The 15586-nt window shown below is 40.9% G+C and overlaps 1 protein-coding gene across 2 annotated transcripts in view; it reads left to right on the forward strand.

Annotated features, from left to right (window-relative positions):
* Nucleotides 1-15586, forward strand: part of LOC109417328 (uncharacterized protein DDB_G0283357-like) — a 1264336-nt gene that overhangs the window by 1194665 nt on the left and 54085 nt on the right. For both annotated transcript variants that reach the window (XM_062847080.1, XM_062847079.1), the window contains exon 6: nt 4160-4450. In XM_062847080.1, the coding sequence (XP_062703064.1) occupies nt 4160-4450 (291 nt within the window). The remainder of the gene's footprint in view (nt 1-4159; nt 4451-15586) is intronic.

Here is a 15586-nt window from a genome sequence, read left to right on the forward strand (position 1 = left end):
TGATTCCTGCTGTGATACTTCCAGTAATAAATCTTAGGACTCGGAATTCATATAGGGATTCTTCTGAGAATTTCTCCTGGGGTTCCTTCAAAAACTCTTGCTGGGATTATTCAAGGCAATCTTTCTCGGAATCTTCCAGAAGTGCCTTCGGTGTTTCCTCCAGAAATATTACCCTGGGAATCCTAAGCTAGAGTTTCTTCAAAAATTTATCATGGAATTCCTCAAGGTACTTCCTTTGATCTTCATTCAGGAACTCCAGCAGGGTTTCCTGCTGTAATTCTTTCAGCAATTCCTCCCAAGACTCCTCCATAAGTTCTGTCTGTGATACCTACAAGAATCCCTCAAAGGATTTCTCCTGGCATTCTTGATGGGATTCTTCCGGGCAATCTTCCTAGGATACTTCCAGAAATGCCTTTGGTAATTTTTCCAGGAATTTTTCTAAGGACTCATCCAGAAATTTTTACAAAGATTTTATTCATGGAGTACTCTAGAAATGTCTCATAAACTCCTCTTGTCCTTCCTCCAGGAATTGTAGCTAAAGGAATCCAAACATAAATCTCTAGAAGAATGACAAAAAGAATGCCTGGAGCACAGAGAATAGACATCCAAGTCCAGTTCCGAAACTGTGTAAGGAATTTAACGGCCATTTGAAATCGGCAACACAAGTGGCAATAGCGTGGCGCTGCAATCGGTTAATTTCCCATACAAATTTAATTCACCACATGAAATGTTTCAATTCACCACTGACTGTGGCAATATGGTGTTTGGTGGCGTTAGTGTTGTCATCGTGTATTGGTTTGCAACCTTACTCAAGTAAAGATTCAAATCCTTACACAATTTTCCGAATGAAATTTGTTCTAGCCTGGATGTCTGTTCTCTGTGCCTGGAGATAGCATAGTCGGAATATGGGGTATTACTAGAGATATCCTAACAGGAATGCCTGGAGGAATCCCAAAAGAAGTTCCTTGAAAATGTACCAGGAGGAATGCCTAGAGAAATCCCTGGAAGAATCGATAGAGGTATTTCGGAGAAATCTATGACGAAGCCACTGTAGGAATCGGAGGATAAATTTCTGGAGGAATCCCAGTAAGATTGCTCGAAAGAATTCCAGCAAGAATGTCAGGAGAAATTCCAAGAGGAACCCCTACAGAACTGCTAGGAGGGTTTGCTGGAGGAATCTCTGCAGAAATTACTAGGGAAACGGTGAAACCCCATCAGGACTGCCTGGAGGAATCCTAAGAGAAGTTCATTGAAGAAATATCTCGATGAATCCATAAAGGAAATGTCTTCAGAAAACCCTGGAAAAATCGATAGAGATATTCCTACACACTTAAATTCAGAAATTGATCTCGGTAAACGGTTTACCGAGAATCCAACAGCTGATATCTCGGTAAAATATTTACTGATTCTCGGTAAAATTTTTACCGAGATTTCGGTAAACCATTACCGAGTCTCGGTGAACTTTGCCGAGATCTCGGTAAAAAGTTGGATTACCGAGATCTCGGCAAAGTTTTAACGACATCTCGGTAAAACTTTTACCGAGATTCAGTGAAAATTATTACCGGATTCTGGGCTGTTGGATTCTCGGCAATCCATTTGCTGAGGTCGGCGATTTAATTTAAGTGTGTAGAGGAATTCTTAAAGGAGTCCCTGAATAAATCGCAGGAGCAAATTTTTCGGATAACGCAAAAACAGCTCGTTTTTATCGTTCTGACAGTGATCGGCCTCCAGTAATGGTGACGGTAGTCAATTGACAGAAATGATATTGCGCAGCTCTGGGTTATAACCACGTAATGTGGCTGATGGGGTTATGGCACCAGCAATCGTCATGGTTGGGAAATTCCACGGCAGCATAAAGAGGCACTCGCATTGCTCGTTTCTATATCGAGGACCCTTTTATTGACTTTTCGCGATGGATTATAATAATTCTAAATGATACCGCCGCGGTTGCGGTAGGGAGGGGGCCACTATAGAGTCGCAGTTATATTAACGTTTTATGTCGGTCGGTCGGTAGTCGGTTGGGGGGCGGAGGCAGTAGGTGCGAATCGTGTAATTGATTACCATCATTGCGAGTGCTTCCACAAGTACCTACAACTGTGTAAATTGAATCTAACGAATGGGTCTCCTCGGCGCGGCAGCTGAGGCCGGCCGAGTGTGTGTCATGTTTTACGGCACTCTCCTCGATATAAACTCTCGGGGAGGTCGTAAACAGGTTCCGGAGGATATAGGTAGCAGGTAGTGTGTGTGTGTGTGTGGGCTGAGCGTGCTTGAGTACCCGGCTTGATGATGGGTTCGCTCGCAGTGAAATGGAAATGATGATTCAGGAAAATGTGACTCGTTGAGTGAAACCACATGGCTATGGGAAAATTGTCCTGCGGTGTGTCGAACGATTTTATGGGAATTTTGTTGAATTAAATGGGTGCTATCGTTCAACGTGGTTCAACGACAACGGGTGGGCCAAAAGTTTCGGTGGTATCAGTTGTGGGCTTTTTGTGAAGATGGTGCCAACGAGTAACGAATGAAGCCTAATTTGATACACCAAAATTGGGGCAATCCAAACGTTGCTTATCATCTGGGAGTTTTCCCATGCATACATTTGGAATCCTTATAGTTTTTGACACAGACTCAGATGTGCTTGAACATTTTTTTAACGCCAGACACATTAAGCCTATGGAATTGAGTTCCCTGTTTACTCAACACTCTAAAAGACCGAAAGATTATTTAAGAGGAAACAAACCATCATCGTTTAGCAAAAACTCAAAAGCAGTTTTCTCGTTGAAATCTCAACCAATGTTAATAAAAAAATATCACTGCACTCTGGCCACCATCTGGATAACAGTGAAATAATTTTCAATGATGGTTTTGTGACTTAGAGGAAGAAAACTGCTTTTGAATAATTGATGATTGCTGATAACTGAATGATGGTTATTTGAGCCTTAAAACAAACCAATAATGGGATACAGTTCGCAAAGACGTCCTGGAATGGTGTTTATGTAACGATGGCAAATGAGGAAAGCATTTACCGAAGGCTCAGAAACCAAAAAGAAATAAAAGACCATTCATTCCCTGGAATGGGGGCGTTTTACCACTCCACTACAGATGGGGAAATTGTACTAGTAGGACAAGACCACGATGCGTGTAATTAAAATAATTACAACCATAATTACACGTCGGCAATTTGTATTTATAAAAATCGTTGTTTGCCTTATTCCGGATTCGCCATCTCAGCCGGAAGGTGAACGAACATCAACACAACACGGAAATTTAATGGGGAGGAAGTTGTTCAATGATGGGCGGAAATTGTATGGCCTTCGTACTCGATGAGGGACATGTGTATTCATTATAGGCATGTTACTTGAAAATTCGACACTGATTTTTCATTTGGGCCTAACTGACATTTTCGAGTTCTCTTCATCGATCCGCTCTTTGTGTTATCACAGAATATGTATTGAGTTTTCCAAAGATTTTTTGGTTGAAATGCGAAGAAGACGACAACATGTTGCTATAGAAACAAAAAGAATAATGATTTTGTTTGTTTTGATCAAGTTATTAGCGGAAGAGAGAGTCGACGAAGAGAAATCGATCAAGTCAGTTAGGCCCTTATGAAAAATCATTGTCGAATTGACTAATTTTTGCGGATTCGTTTCAAACAGGGATGTTTCCGATCGAAAACATTCAGACACCATCGCCTTGCACGCGGAATTAGGTACGGTTACGGTACACTACGCTCGATTTCACAGCACAAGTACTGTTGCATATGCGTAGGCGTTTATGCAACCTCTACTGTCTTCCTTGCGCTCACAGCGCCACGCAACGGCAAACGTGATGAACTACGGCTACAAAAATTCAAATCTGCTGCCGAGGCGCATCCACGTGCGCTAGTCGCAGTGAGCCTTGCCATTTTTTAAACTTACCATTCAGTTGCTACGGAAATTCCAGATTCCAGTGGACGTTTGAGTGAAGTGCAGTTCCTCGGTCAGTCTTCTACGCAGAAAATTAGAAAACATACAACCTTCAAAATGGATTCGGAAATTTCGTGTCTCATCAAGTACCTTCAAGCGCTTCGGGTCCGGGATTTGCAATGTAACGTCCTCTTAGCAGTGCACCATTCGACTCGAACAAAGTTCTAATCTATTTTTCTTTCTCGTTTTTCTTCCAGGCAAACCGTTCTTTTCCGGACTGGACGAGCACATTTCGGACGATGCCGGAGGGTTTATCGGCGGAGGTAACGGCGGCGGCGGCGGCGGCATCGGTGGCAACAACCATCACCAGCACTCGTCGTCGCACCTGCACCAGCAACAGCACCATCATCATCACCATCACCACCACCAGCTGACGGCACTCGGCGGATCGCCGGCGCGCTCGTCGCCCCACTCGAATGGGTCCGAATCGACGGAACGGTTCAGCCGGAAGGTGTTCGTCGGCGGGCTGCCCCCGGACATCGATGAAGGTTAGTGCGACTTAATTTTTTAAGAATAATTTTTGTCCTGGAAAGATATTGAGGGGTTAGGCGATTCAAGAATTGACGGTATAGTTGTACTAACTTGGGTCAATTGTCGTGTGCATGTACCCGTCCAATTTCTCCAGTTTTCCCGAATAGTCAACAAACTGGGATCTTTTTTTACTGATTTGGTTGCGGCCAAATTTCATGGATACTCACCATCCATTGACACTCCAAGTGATTTAGATAATGCCGTTGATACTACAACGACCTTCATCATGAAAGCTTTTGAAGAAGCATGTCCTCTACGGTCTGTGAAGATCACAAGAGGAACCCCTTGGTGGAACTCTGATCTGGCGAAACTCAGGAAACAATGTAGAAAGAATTGGAACAGACAACGTTCGGCTGGTTCGGAGGCTTTCAGGTCGGCTCGCAACGCCTACAGGAAAGCTCTCCGGTTTGTTGAACGATCCGGCTGGAAAAACCTTTGTACAAATGTTACCAGTTTGAGTGAAGTCAGTCGGTTAAATAAAATCCTTGCGAAATCTAAGGATTTCCGAGTGAACGAACTTCGTTTGCTAAATGGCGATCTTACTTCTTCTGATGAGGAAGTTCTGGAATGCTTATTCAGCACACACTTCCCTGGATGTGTGGATATCACATCTTCGGATAAACCTGATGTCTTTTCTTGTAGTTACGATTCCCTGGATTCGGCTCGGAGTATTGTAACTATAGAATCGATTGAGTGGGCACTTAATAGCTTTGCTCAATAGAAATACACTAGAACTCCAATGGCGCTGTAGTCAGTTTTCCTATTTAATTATTTTAAAAACTTTAATTGCAATAATCTACTATTTTAAAGTGTCCATCTTGTAGAGAATTTTTTGTTATGGTACCGTGCGAGCACCATATTATAGACAGCTCCATATTCTGAACAGTCGGCTAACGCAAAATAGATTTTCCTTTTATGGAGCATATATTGAATCGAGAGTTGAGGTGTTAATTTTATTAGGCGCCTCTATTACCCAATCGTTACAAAACATATCGTTTTTGACTGAACTGCGAACGTAGAGAATGTGTTTGTACATAGTAAGTAACACTATGTGTTCAGAATTAGGACCACGGCTTCTTATGGTGTCCATAATTAGGAACACGTCGTCTACAAACAAAAATATGTCTAGATCAGGGACTGGAAGTTATTATGAGATTTAATTTATTTTATACATTTAGCTAGACAACAAACACACTTGATGGTAATGTGAAGCATTATCTCTAACAACAAGAACTTTCATTTATTTTAGTGTTTGTTGTGAGATTCCCTTAACCGTTCAGAATATGGGTACCGCACGGTAAACAAAATTAACTTGACACTTCTAGTACCGTTGCTGACGCTGTAAGGGCGTGGTAAACTAGATGTTAGTCACACGAACAGTCGCGACATTGGACTTCTGTGGCTAGTTATTCTACTCTTTGCTTCTTTCAAATCTCCTGGGGCAGATAGGATTTATCCTATTTTGCTTCAGAAGGGATTTGACCATTTCAAACATATTTTAAAACAAATACTTGTTTGCGGTTTTGCTACAGGGTATATTGTCAAATCCTGGCGGGATATTACTGTCAAGTTTATTCCGAAAGTGGGTCGTGCGTCGTATGAAGAAGCAAAGAGTTTCAGACCTATCAGTTTGACCTCTTTTCTTCTGAAATGCTTAGAACGGATTGTGGATCATCACATCCGTGATGTTCATCTGGCCAACGTGCCTCTTCATGTGAACCAACATGCCTACCAATCTGGTAAGTCCACTGTGACTCTTTTACACAGGGTTGTTTACGATATCGAGAAAGCATTCGCTCAAAAGCAATCTTGTTTGGGTGTTTTCTTAGATATCGAGGGTGCAGTGAATCAAAATTCAACCATCGCGCAACAATAATGACAATGTCGGAACCTGTATTTGTTGCAACAAAACAACCCATGCGACATAAGTTTGTCCCAACTTGAAAATAATGGGATTAACATCGTACACCACGAGTTTAGAGATTTTTAAGCCTTGCATTGCGATTTTCGAACGGTAACTTCGAGTCGGTAAACACTGCAACTCTGGTGAAGCTCTATCATCAAACAGTTTCGACTTTGGGTTAGTAATAATTGATTATTCACGAGTTGAAAAGTACGCAACAAATTCAGCTTCTGTTTTGTCTGCAACAAAAAATTTCGAGATCATGTCATTATCTGTCACCATTAGGGATAAAGAATAATCGTCGCACCTTCTTTGTTGCTTGTTTTGTGGCTCTTTTGTCTGACAATTCTCTTCACTGCGAGGGTGCCTTTGCCAATGTGCCTTTCGATGCCATATTGGAAGCCGCACGGAGTCATGGTATATCTCCAATGATTTCCAATTGGATTCATCAAATGCTCAAAAACCGATATCTCTTCTCGACATTGCGTCTAGCAGGGATTAGGAAATTGAGTGTTTGTGGATGCCCCCAAGGGGGAGTCTTATCACCGCTTTTGTGGAATCTCGTAGCAGATACGCTATTGAGGCAACTCAATAAAAGCGGTTTTCCTACTTATGGTTTTGCCGACGACTACCTAGCATTGTTAGTTGGTATGTGTATAACCACGCTTTTCGACCTGATGCAAAGCGCCCTTCAGGTAGTTGAGGGTTGGTGTCGCCAATATGGCCTTTCGGTTAATCCGAGTTAACCCTCTAATACCCAACCCCGCCTTTAGACCTATACCGCATTTTTGTAATTTTTGTTTCGTGGAAATTCAATTTTTTTATATTTTTGGCTGATATTTTGGAATGTTTTGTATATCTCAAAATGGTTTTTGGTGTATTTTAAAACGTATTTACATTTTTTTAAAATCATTGAAAAATTGATGTTTTAGTCACCTTTTAGAAGTCATTGATTAGTTTGTATTGAATCGTTACAATTAATATATTTTAAATTTTTCCCAAATCATTCTACCCTAGTTTAATAGTTTAAGGGAATCGAACACACTCTAAAATTATTTTCCTTATAATTACACGGAAAATAAAATTTTAAATGAAAAAAAATTAAAATAATAATATTTCAACAATAATCATAAAATCTCAAAATGTTTACATCTCAAAAAATCCGTACCCCAAGTAGGCTTCCAGAAAAAATATAAAAGTGTGGGGATGTTCAAAAATAAAAATTAGAAAAATCAAAAACTGAAACTCACGAAATCGAGAATTAAGGCTCAAATAACCATCATTCAGTCATCATCAATCATCAATTTTTCAAAAGCAGTTTTCTTCCTCTAAGTCAAAAAACCGTCTTTGAAAATTATTTTACTGTTATCCAGATGGTGGCCAGAGTGCGGTGATAATTTTTTATTAACATTGGTGGAGATTTCAGCGAGAAAACTGCTCTTGAATTTTTGCTAAACGATGATGGTTTGTTTCCTCTTAAAAAGAATCATCTTCCAAAACATGTTTAAATCGATTTTAGATGACGAAAAATTATATTTAAAATTTGGATATTAGAGGGTTAAACATCTATTGTTCTTTTTACGGAAAGGCGAAACCGTAATGGCGTTCGACCTTTGCGTCTCTTTGATTCTGAAATCGATGTGACTGAACAGGTAAAGTACGTTGGAGTCATTCTTGATTCCAAGCTTTCCTGGACACCTCACATTGAGTTCAGAATCAAGAAAGCTTGCATGGCCTTCGGACAATGCCGGCGAACCTTTGGTACAACTTGGGATCTAAAACCCAAGTATATCAAATGGATCTACACAACTGTTGTTCGGCCAATATTGGCCTATGGATGTCTAGTGTGGTGGCAAAAGGGCGAAATGAGAACGGTCCAATCAAAGTTAGGCCATCTCCAAAGGATGTGCTTAATGGCGATGTCTGGAGCGTTCTCTTCAACTCCCACGGCAGCAAGTTCTCTTTGACGTTGCTCCACTACACATTCATCTCAAACAAGAAGCACTTTCTTGCACTTACCGTCTACGGGTACTCGGTCTACTAGAGGAAACTCATGTGAACCGCACATCAACACACACCTCGTTGTTTCGACTGTTGGTGAATTGGGACAAAATTGTCCTTGCTCCAAGCGATCTTACAATTGCTTGTAATTTTCCATATAGGACATTTTCCACGAAATTCCCTTCCCGGGAAGAGATCTCTGGATATCTGGAAAGAAGTATTTCAAACGGCATTGTATGTTACACTGATGGCTCCCTTCTCGAAGGTCGAGCAGGTGCTGGTGTTTATTCTCGTGAGCTAAGGCTGTATCAGTCTTACTCACTTGGTAGACACTGCACCGTTTTTCAGGCCGAAATCTTTGCTCTTATGTGCGGAGTGCAATCAGCACTTCAACAGCACGTAATGTGCAAAGTAATTTACTTCTGTTCAGATAGCCAGGCCGCTATTAAAGCACTTGCTTTGGCCAACTCCAGGTCGAAGATAGTTATCACTTGTCGAACTCAAATCGAGGATCTGAATTCAGCAAACGCTGTTCACCTTGTATGGGAGCCTGGCCATTCTTCCATCGGTGGAAATGAATTGGCTGATGAGTTAGCTCGCACTGGAGCATCACATGACTGCATTGGCCCTGAGCCAGCCCTTCCGATATCGAAGTGTTGGGTAAAGCGTCAGATTTACACCTGGACTGCTACTCAACACAGACAATACTGGAATAGTTTGGAGTCATGTCGTTACTCCAAATTGTATTGTACTGAGCCATCTCCAAAGGGTGGCGAAGTATCTTACAAATCTGTCAAAGCAGAATTACAGCATTCTGATCAAAGACTGGCCACTGCCGACTCAGCTATCACATGGCGAATATTCAGCAAGCTGATTCATTTGCATGTGATAGCTGTTAATCCGATTATGGAACTTCGTATCTTTCATATCTGGGGAAATGTACTTATGTGGCCGAATAAAACACTTCACACCCGGACATTACGTAATAAAAACATGCACATTTATTTACAGACTATGTACATAATTTACACAACATTACAATTAATCACAACATATTAAAAGTAACACCGCGGGGAGCGCGCGCGGGCAGCATCTGGCTGCTGCTGCAGATGATGGCGTTCTGCTGTATGTTCGTCATCGTCGTCGTCGTCGGCGGCGGCGGCCGTCGTCGTCTATCCATCGTTGTGATAAACACGAGCCGAGCCGATCATGGGGTACACGAATGCTCGTTCACAACAGTATCATTTGATATGTAACTGTCCAGTTTTTGCGCAACTGCGTTTCCGAGTATTTGGTCAACACTTATTAAGTGAAACTGACTTCAGATACCTGAATATTCAGGATATTCTGTTGTTCTTAACCCGCTGTGGTAAAGAGGCTCTCTTTCGCTTTATGCGTTATTACAGTGCCCTTTTGAGGGCGCTGTTTGAACTATAGACACTATAGATTCCATAGACTCGCGGAGACATGGTTGAGCAATACGATTTTAGTGTGTTTTGCCATGAATTTAAAGTGTACCGAGCGTATATGACGTCACGCAATCCACTGTCGTTATTGAAATCGTGACGTCATGCTCGTTTGGCTACACGAACTGACAGTTCGTTTGGCTACAGTTGTCTTCGCCTCCGCGAGTCTATGGAATCTATAGTGTCTATAGTTTGAGCCCATTGTGGTACGCTTATGCGTTAGTATCCTCTTCCAGGGTACTTTTCCTATTTCCCTACCTGTCCTTATCCCCTTCCTTATTCTTATTTCCTTCCTTTTCCCTCAGGTAGATGATGAAATAGGCTATTATTTTGGCGATGGCACAAGTGTCCCAAATGGAGGATAACGTGCCTCTGGAGCCGGCCTGCTGATACCTGATACCTGGAACCCCCCCCCCCCCCCCCCCCTTTTATTGCGCTTGGGACTCATTACTCTTAATTGCCAATAAGATGATGTCATTTTTGTCGCAAATTTCAAAGAACTTCTAGTATATTCTGGCCACAGAGAAACAGACGTAACACTTAGAACAAATTTCGGGCCATCACTAGGTGGCGATAGGGCACACTTGCGCACACACACTGAGGAGCATGCCATCCCTGCTTGTGAACGCGTTGATTTTGCTTAGATTAGAATGCTGAATTGTGAATAAATGTTGAAGCAAAGTGAATTTTGACAAACCAGTGAGAAAAAAAAACGTGGGTGGCTAAGTTAGCGCTGCTGCCAACGGGTGTCTACTTTAACCGCTTGTCATTTTTTGCGCGTTCTCAAAACGAATTTTATGTGACGATTTCGGCTGTTCGGGTTCGTTTGGAAGTTGACCATCAATGTTAACTTCTTTTCCCGATCAGCCTAGATAGCTGTGTAGTGTCGGTAGCGGTTGTCTCAATTGGCTAAGAATAACACTACGGACTGTCTGATCCAGTGGTAAGAGTCCACTAAACAGGTGACCCCTAATTCATGGTGTTATGCGGCTTTATGCTTACCGTGCCAAAGAATGAATGGTTAGGGCGGGTCTAATAAAAACCTAACCACAAACGGAGCCTGTGGAGAATTAGGGCGTCCTCCACAGTATTACGCCCTTACTGCGCTAACCGGAGCAATGGTGCAGTGGACCTTGCGTTTCTCCGAGATAATCAGTTGCCCTTCTTAAGTCTCAAATTTGAGCCTAAATAAGGGCGGGGTTATTCAAATGTTGTTAATTAGCTTACATTACTGCCTATATGGGTTCGCTTAATGCGTTTTCGCCATTGGCGTTTTTCTATTGACACCGATTTGGTTCGTCGTTGATGTTTCTTTTTTGTGCTGTGATTGTGAAGAGTGTAATCCTGTCTAGTTTGGGTAGTGGCTACGGCAAGGAAACCTCAGATCAATTTCCAGCGTGAAAAGCGTATGTAGCCCAAGTGGATCTACTTCAAAAAGTTCATTTTCGTAGGGTAACTTCTGTATAGGTTACCTTGTGAACCCAGCTTTGCTTTTTTCATTATAGATGAACTGTCGTGCCTCGAGCATGCTATATTTTAGAATAACGTTAACGGTATGTTTCAACCTTTCCTTGTGGATGCCTTCAAGCAACCTCTTGTTTTCAGCATCTTTTCGCTGATATTTCGCATCTGAAGTAGCTCAAACATTGATTTGAGATGCTTCAGTTTGATGGAATACTTAGGTAGTACAGTTCATGGTTAACTTAACATAGAATTGCACCTAACCCAACTCTGCATGAGCAGAATTTGTCATGAGTTGACTGATTGGCCTGTGTCAGATGAGGACCCTCCATTTGACCTTTTTGCACTTTGGAGTGTTCCTTCGCAAACTTTGCGTATTCCGGCGTCCCTGCTCAACAAGCTAGGGAATCTGTAATAATTGGTTGCGATCACATTTTATGGATAACTCGCTTCCATTGCTACTCCAAGAGAGTTTCATTATGGTTTTGTTATTACAACGCCCTTCATTGTGGTATACCATAGCTACTGCTTTGAAAGAAGCTTGTCCTCTGCGGTCTGTGCGGACCGCAAGAGGTATTCCGAAATGGAACTCGGACCTGTTCAAGTTCTAAATATCTTCGGATAAACCCGTCTTTTGTATAGCTACGAATCTTTAGCTTCTACCCCGAGGATTGTAGCTATAGAATCGATTTAGTGGGCACTAAAAAGCTCTGCTTACTTCAAATCTCCTTGAGCAAATGGGGCTTTGTAATATTTTTCTCCAGAGGGATTTGAGTTTTTCAAACATGTTTTGAACTCTTGTAGTTTTCTATTGGGTATTTTCATGACGTGAAATTACTCTGTAGTTTTATCCCGAAAGGGTGCGTGCGTTGTAAAAAGAAGGAATAAGTTCCAGATTTATCTGGTTACGTCATTTTTTCTGAAATGCTCGAAACGCATTGATGATTATCACATCTGTGATGTTCTTCTAGCTAATATGCCTGTTCATGTGAACTCACATGTCTCCCAATTTGGGATGTCCACAGTGACTCTTTTACACAAAGTTGTTACGTTTTCAAGAAAGCATTCGCTCAAACGTAGTTTTTGCTTGGGTGATTTCTTGAATATTGAGGATGCTTTTGATGCCGTGCCTTTCTATGTCATATTGAAAGTCGCATGACGTCGCAAGCTACCTCCAATGAGCTAAAGGCTCTTTTTCACTTATGCGTTTTACAGTGTCCTTTTCAGGGCACTGATTAACCCCGTTGTGGTATGAGCTATGAGCTCTCGTTGCGCTTATGCGTTCATTCCCTCTTCTAGGGCACCCCTTCCCATTTCATCACCTTTCCCTTTCCCTATTCCCATCCCTTGTCCTATTCTCCCTCAGGTAAATGATGAAATAGGCTCATATGTATGGCGATGGCACAAATGTCCCAAATGGAGGATAACGTGCCTCTGGAGCCGGCCTTCTGATACCTGATACCTGATAGCGCTGCTGCCAACGGGTGTCTACTTTAACCGCTTGTCATTTTTTGCGCGTTCTCAAAACGAATTTTATGTGACGATTTCGCTGGTGGTTTGGCCGATATTACGCCACCCAGTCAATTTTCCGCGTGTGAAAGTGTAATTCGGGAGTTTCGGTGTGATGCCAGAATCCCTGACTCGGTTGATCGCTCCACGTCGTTTCACGGAGAAAAATCAGTCCAGTTTGTAACAACCAATTTTTTTGTTATCTCACAAACTTGAAAATTAGTTGTATTTAAGTTGAGTTTGGTCGTTTTAAAACAAAAATCCTAGATTGAAACGATCATTTGTATTGGTTATTTTCGCCTGTAAATATTATGCGAAAACAAACTTGATTTTGGTACTTCCAAGCCATCGTGTTAGTTTTTTTGTAGAAAAAGCATAGTTCGATTTTACCAATATCCAGTTTATTTATTTCTGACCTAAAAACACGAAAATAAGCTAAAATCTTAGGTAAATACAATAAAAGCTGCCAGTTCCACCAAACTAAGATCCCAGTTGGTGAAATATCAACGTACGATTTTACTAACCAAACCAAACTAATATTTTGGTTTGTTGCATTAGTGGTCTCGCCACCGCCAGCTTCATTGTTGTTTTTGTCAATAATGAAATATTTTTGTGTAAGAGTTTGGAATCACGATTATCGAGATTCATCCGCTTCGGCCGGGAGAAATTATTAGATTATTCATCCGGTTCTCTTTAGCAAAAGGCGGATGCTTAGCAAGCAGGTAGGTCATATTTTTTTCTGGAAACAGTTCGTCATAGGATTCTAAATAGTATCCATGTTTTGTTAATCATTTCAGCTAAGAAGGCAACGAGCGTGAAGAGGGTTTTATTCATGGATATACATCGTTTCCCGTTTTCAAACCTTTCACGAAGAAGTTCATTTAAATCGGCCTCGAACCCCTCGAATCGGCCCGATTATATCTTTCGCGAAGACCATCGATCTATTAGGGTTTCTGTGGAGAATATAACGACCAAGACCCAGAAGCTTTCAAATAATAGAGGAAAACGGAAAAGTTCTGAAACTCATGTAACTCATTTTTGTGCCAGCCCTTTATAGATAAAGTTCAATAAAGTGTTTTAAAATGCATTTAAGAATTTTATTGTTTTATTGATTCTAGAAGAATGGAGTGAAGGGATAAGAAAGGTATTGCTGTGTATAAGTTCAACAAACACGTTGTTTAATTTTAACTAAAGCGTTCGTTTATTTGAAGCTAAATTTTGATTCACTCAAACTAAACAATTTAGTTGAATTTACAAAAGCTTCAGTTAAATTTGGCTACTGTCAAAATTATTCAACTTTCATATTGGTAAAATCAAATAAAAGTTTGTTTGATCGAATGTCTGAGCCTTACCCTTAATTTTAGTTTGTTTCAACCAATGTCAATTGCTTAATCAAACCAATGTTTGGGTTGTGCAAAATTCAATGCGAAAGTTTGGTTGAATCAAACTAATTTTTGTTCGTGTTTACTATTTATTTTTCTCCGTGCATGAGAATGAGTTCTGAGCGAGGAGCTGCTCAAATCCTTAGACTTAGCGATGTACCCGAATAGGTGAAATAGAGTAGAAATGTTTTGACTGTTAACCGAAACAGACGTGTTTTATTTAATGCCGTCGCGTTGCTCCTTTTTGGTTATAACAAACAAGAGTTGAACAAACAACTGTTAAGTAAACTCCACCTTAAGAAACTGTCATTCTGCTACCTCTGTTTCTTGGGATATCGTTGCTTATTGGAAAAGGCATTTGATCCAAAGAAACTTTCTCTGTCAATCTACGCATTTGGACCTCAGATGATTATTTTGACATATTAAGGTCCATCTATTCTTCTTCTTCTTTTTCTTGGCGTAACGTCCTCACTGAGACAAAGTCTGCTTCTTAGTTAGTGATCTATGAGCACTTCCACAGTTAATAATAACGGATGCCCATCTGATACTCTATGCCCAAAAAAAGTCAAAGATATTTCCTTTACGAAAAATTCCAGGTAAATTCTAACCCGTCACCCTCAGCATGGTCATGCTGAATATCCACGCCTTTACAGCTGTGACTATTGGTGCCCATCTCCGTTGGCCTCATTAAGGTTCTCATAGAACTCATCCTTCATGTCATCTGGTTAATTGTTCGTTAGCGCATAGATGCTGATTAGGCTGTTATTGAAGAATTTACCCTTCATTCTCAACACATAGGGTGGGGCGGGGCAAGATGGGTCGCGGGGCAAGATGGGTCAGTGCCATTATCTGGCGCATTACTCATGTTTTGATTTTGTTAATAATTTTGTTAGATGACCAGCATGAATATACAAAAGTTTGGGGCATTGATTGAAAAATTATTCACTCTCATTGGAAATAAAAAATAAAATGGTTTTTAGCCATTTTTTTTTATGCGATACATTCCATATAATCTCCATATAAACGGCCGCGGGGCAAGATGGGTCACCTTCAATTTTGAACGTATTTTTGGAGCATCCAAAAGTTATTTATTTTTTGTTACAAGACTATCTCTGACTTCAATCAAGCGGAATGAACGCTCAAAATTATAACATAAAATTATGATAATTTTTTAGTAAAAACGTCGATTTTCAAGTCGCCATAGGACCACTCAAATCGTAAAATGTTTTGTACTCCATCCAAATAAATTTATAAAATGTTTACTAGTAGCTCTTGTTTACTCAGTATAACACCGCTAGCCATGATGGTCTCCTATAGCGGAAGGTCCGAAAGAGCTTGAAACTATTGAGAAATCATCATGTCTACAGGTCG

This window comes from Aedes albopictus, chromosome 1 (genome assembly GCF_035046485.1).
Source record: "Aedes albopictus strain Foshan chromosome 1, AalbF5, whole genome shotgun sequence".
In the NCBI taxonomy this organism is placed as follows: domain Eukaryota; kingdom Metazoa; phylum Arthropoda; class Insecta; order Diptera; family Culicidae; genus Aedes; species Aedes albopictus.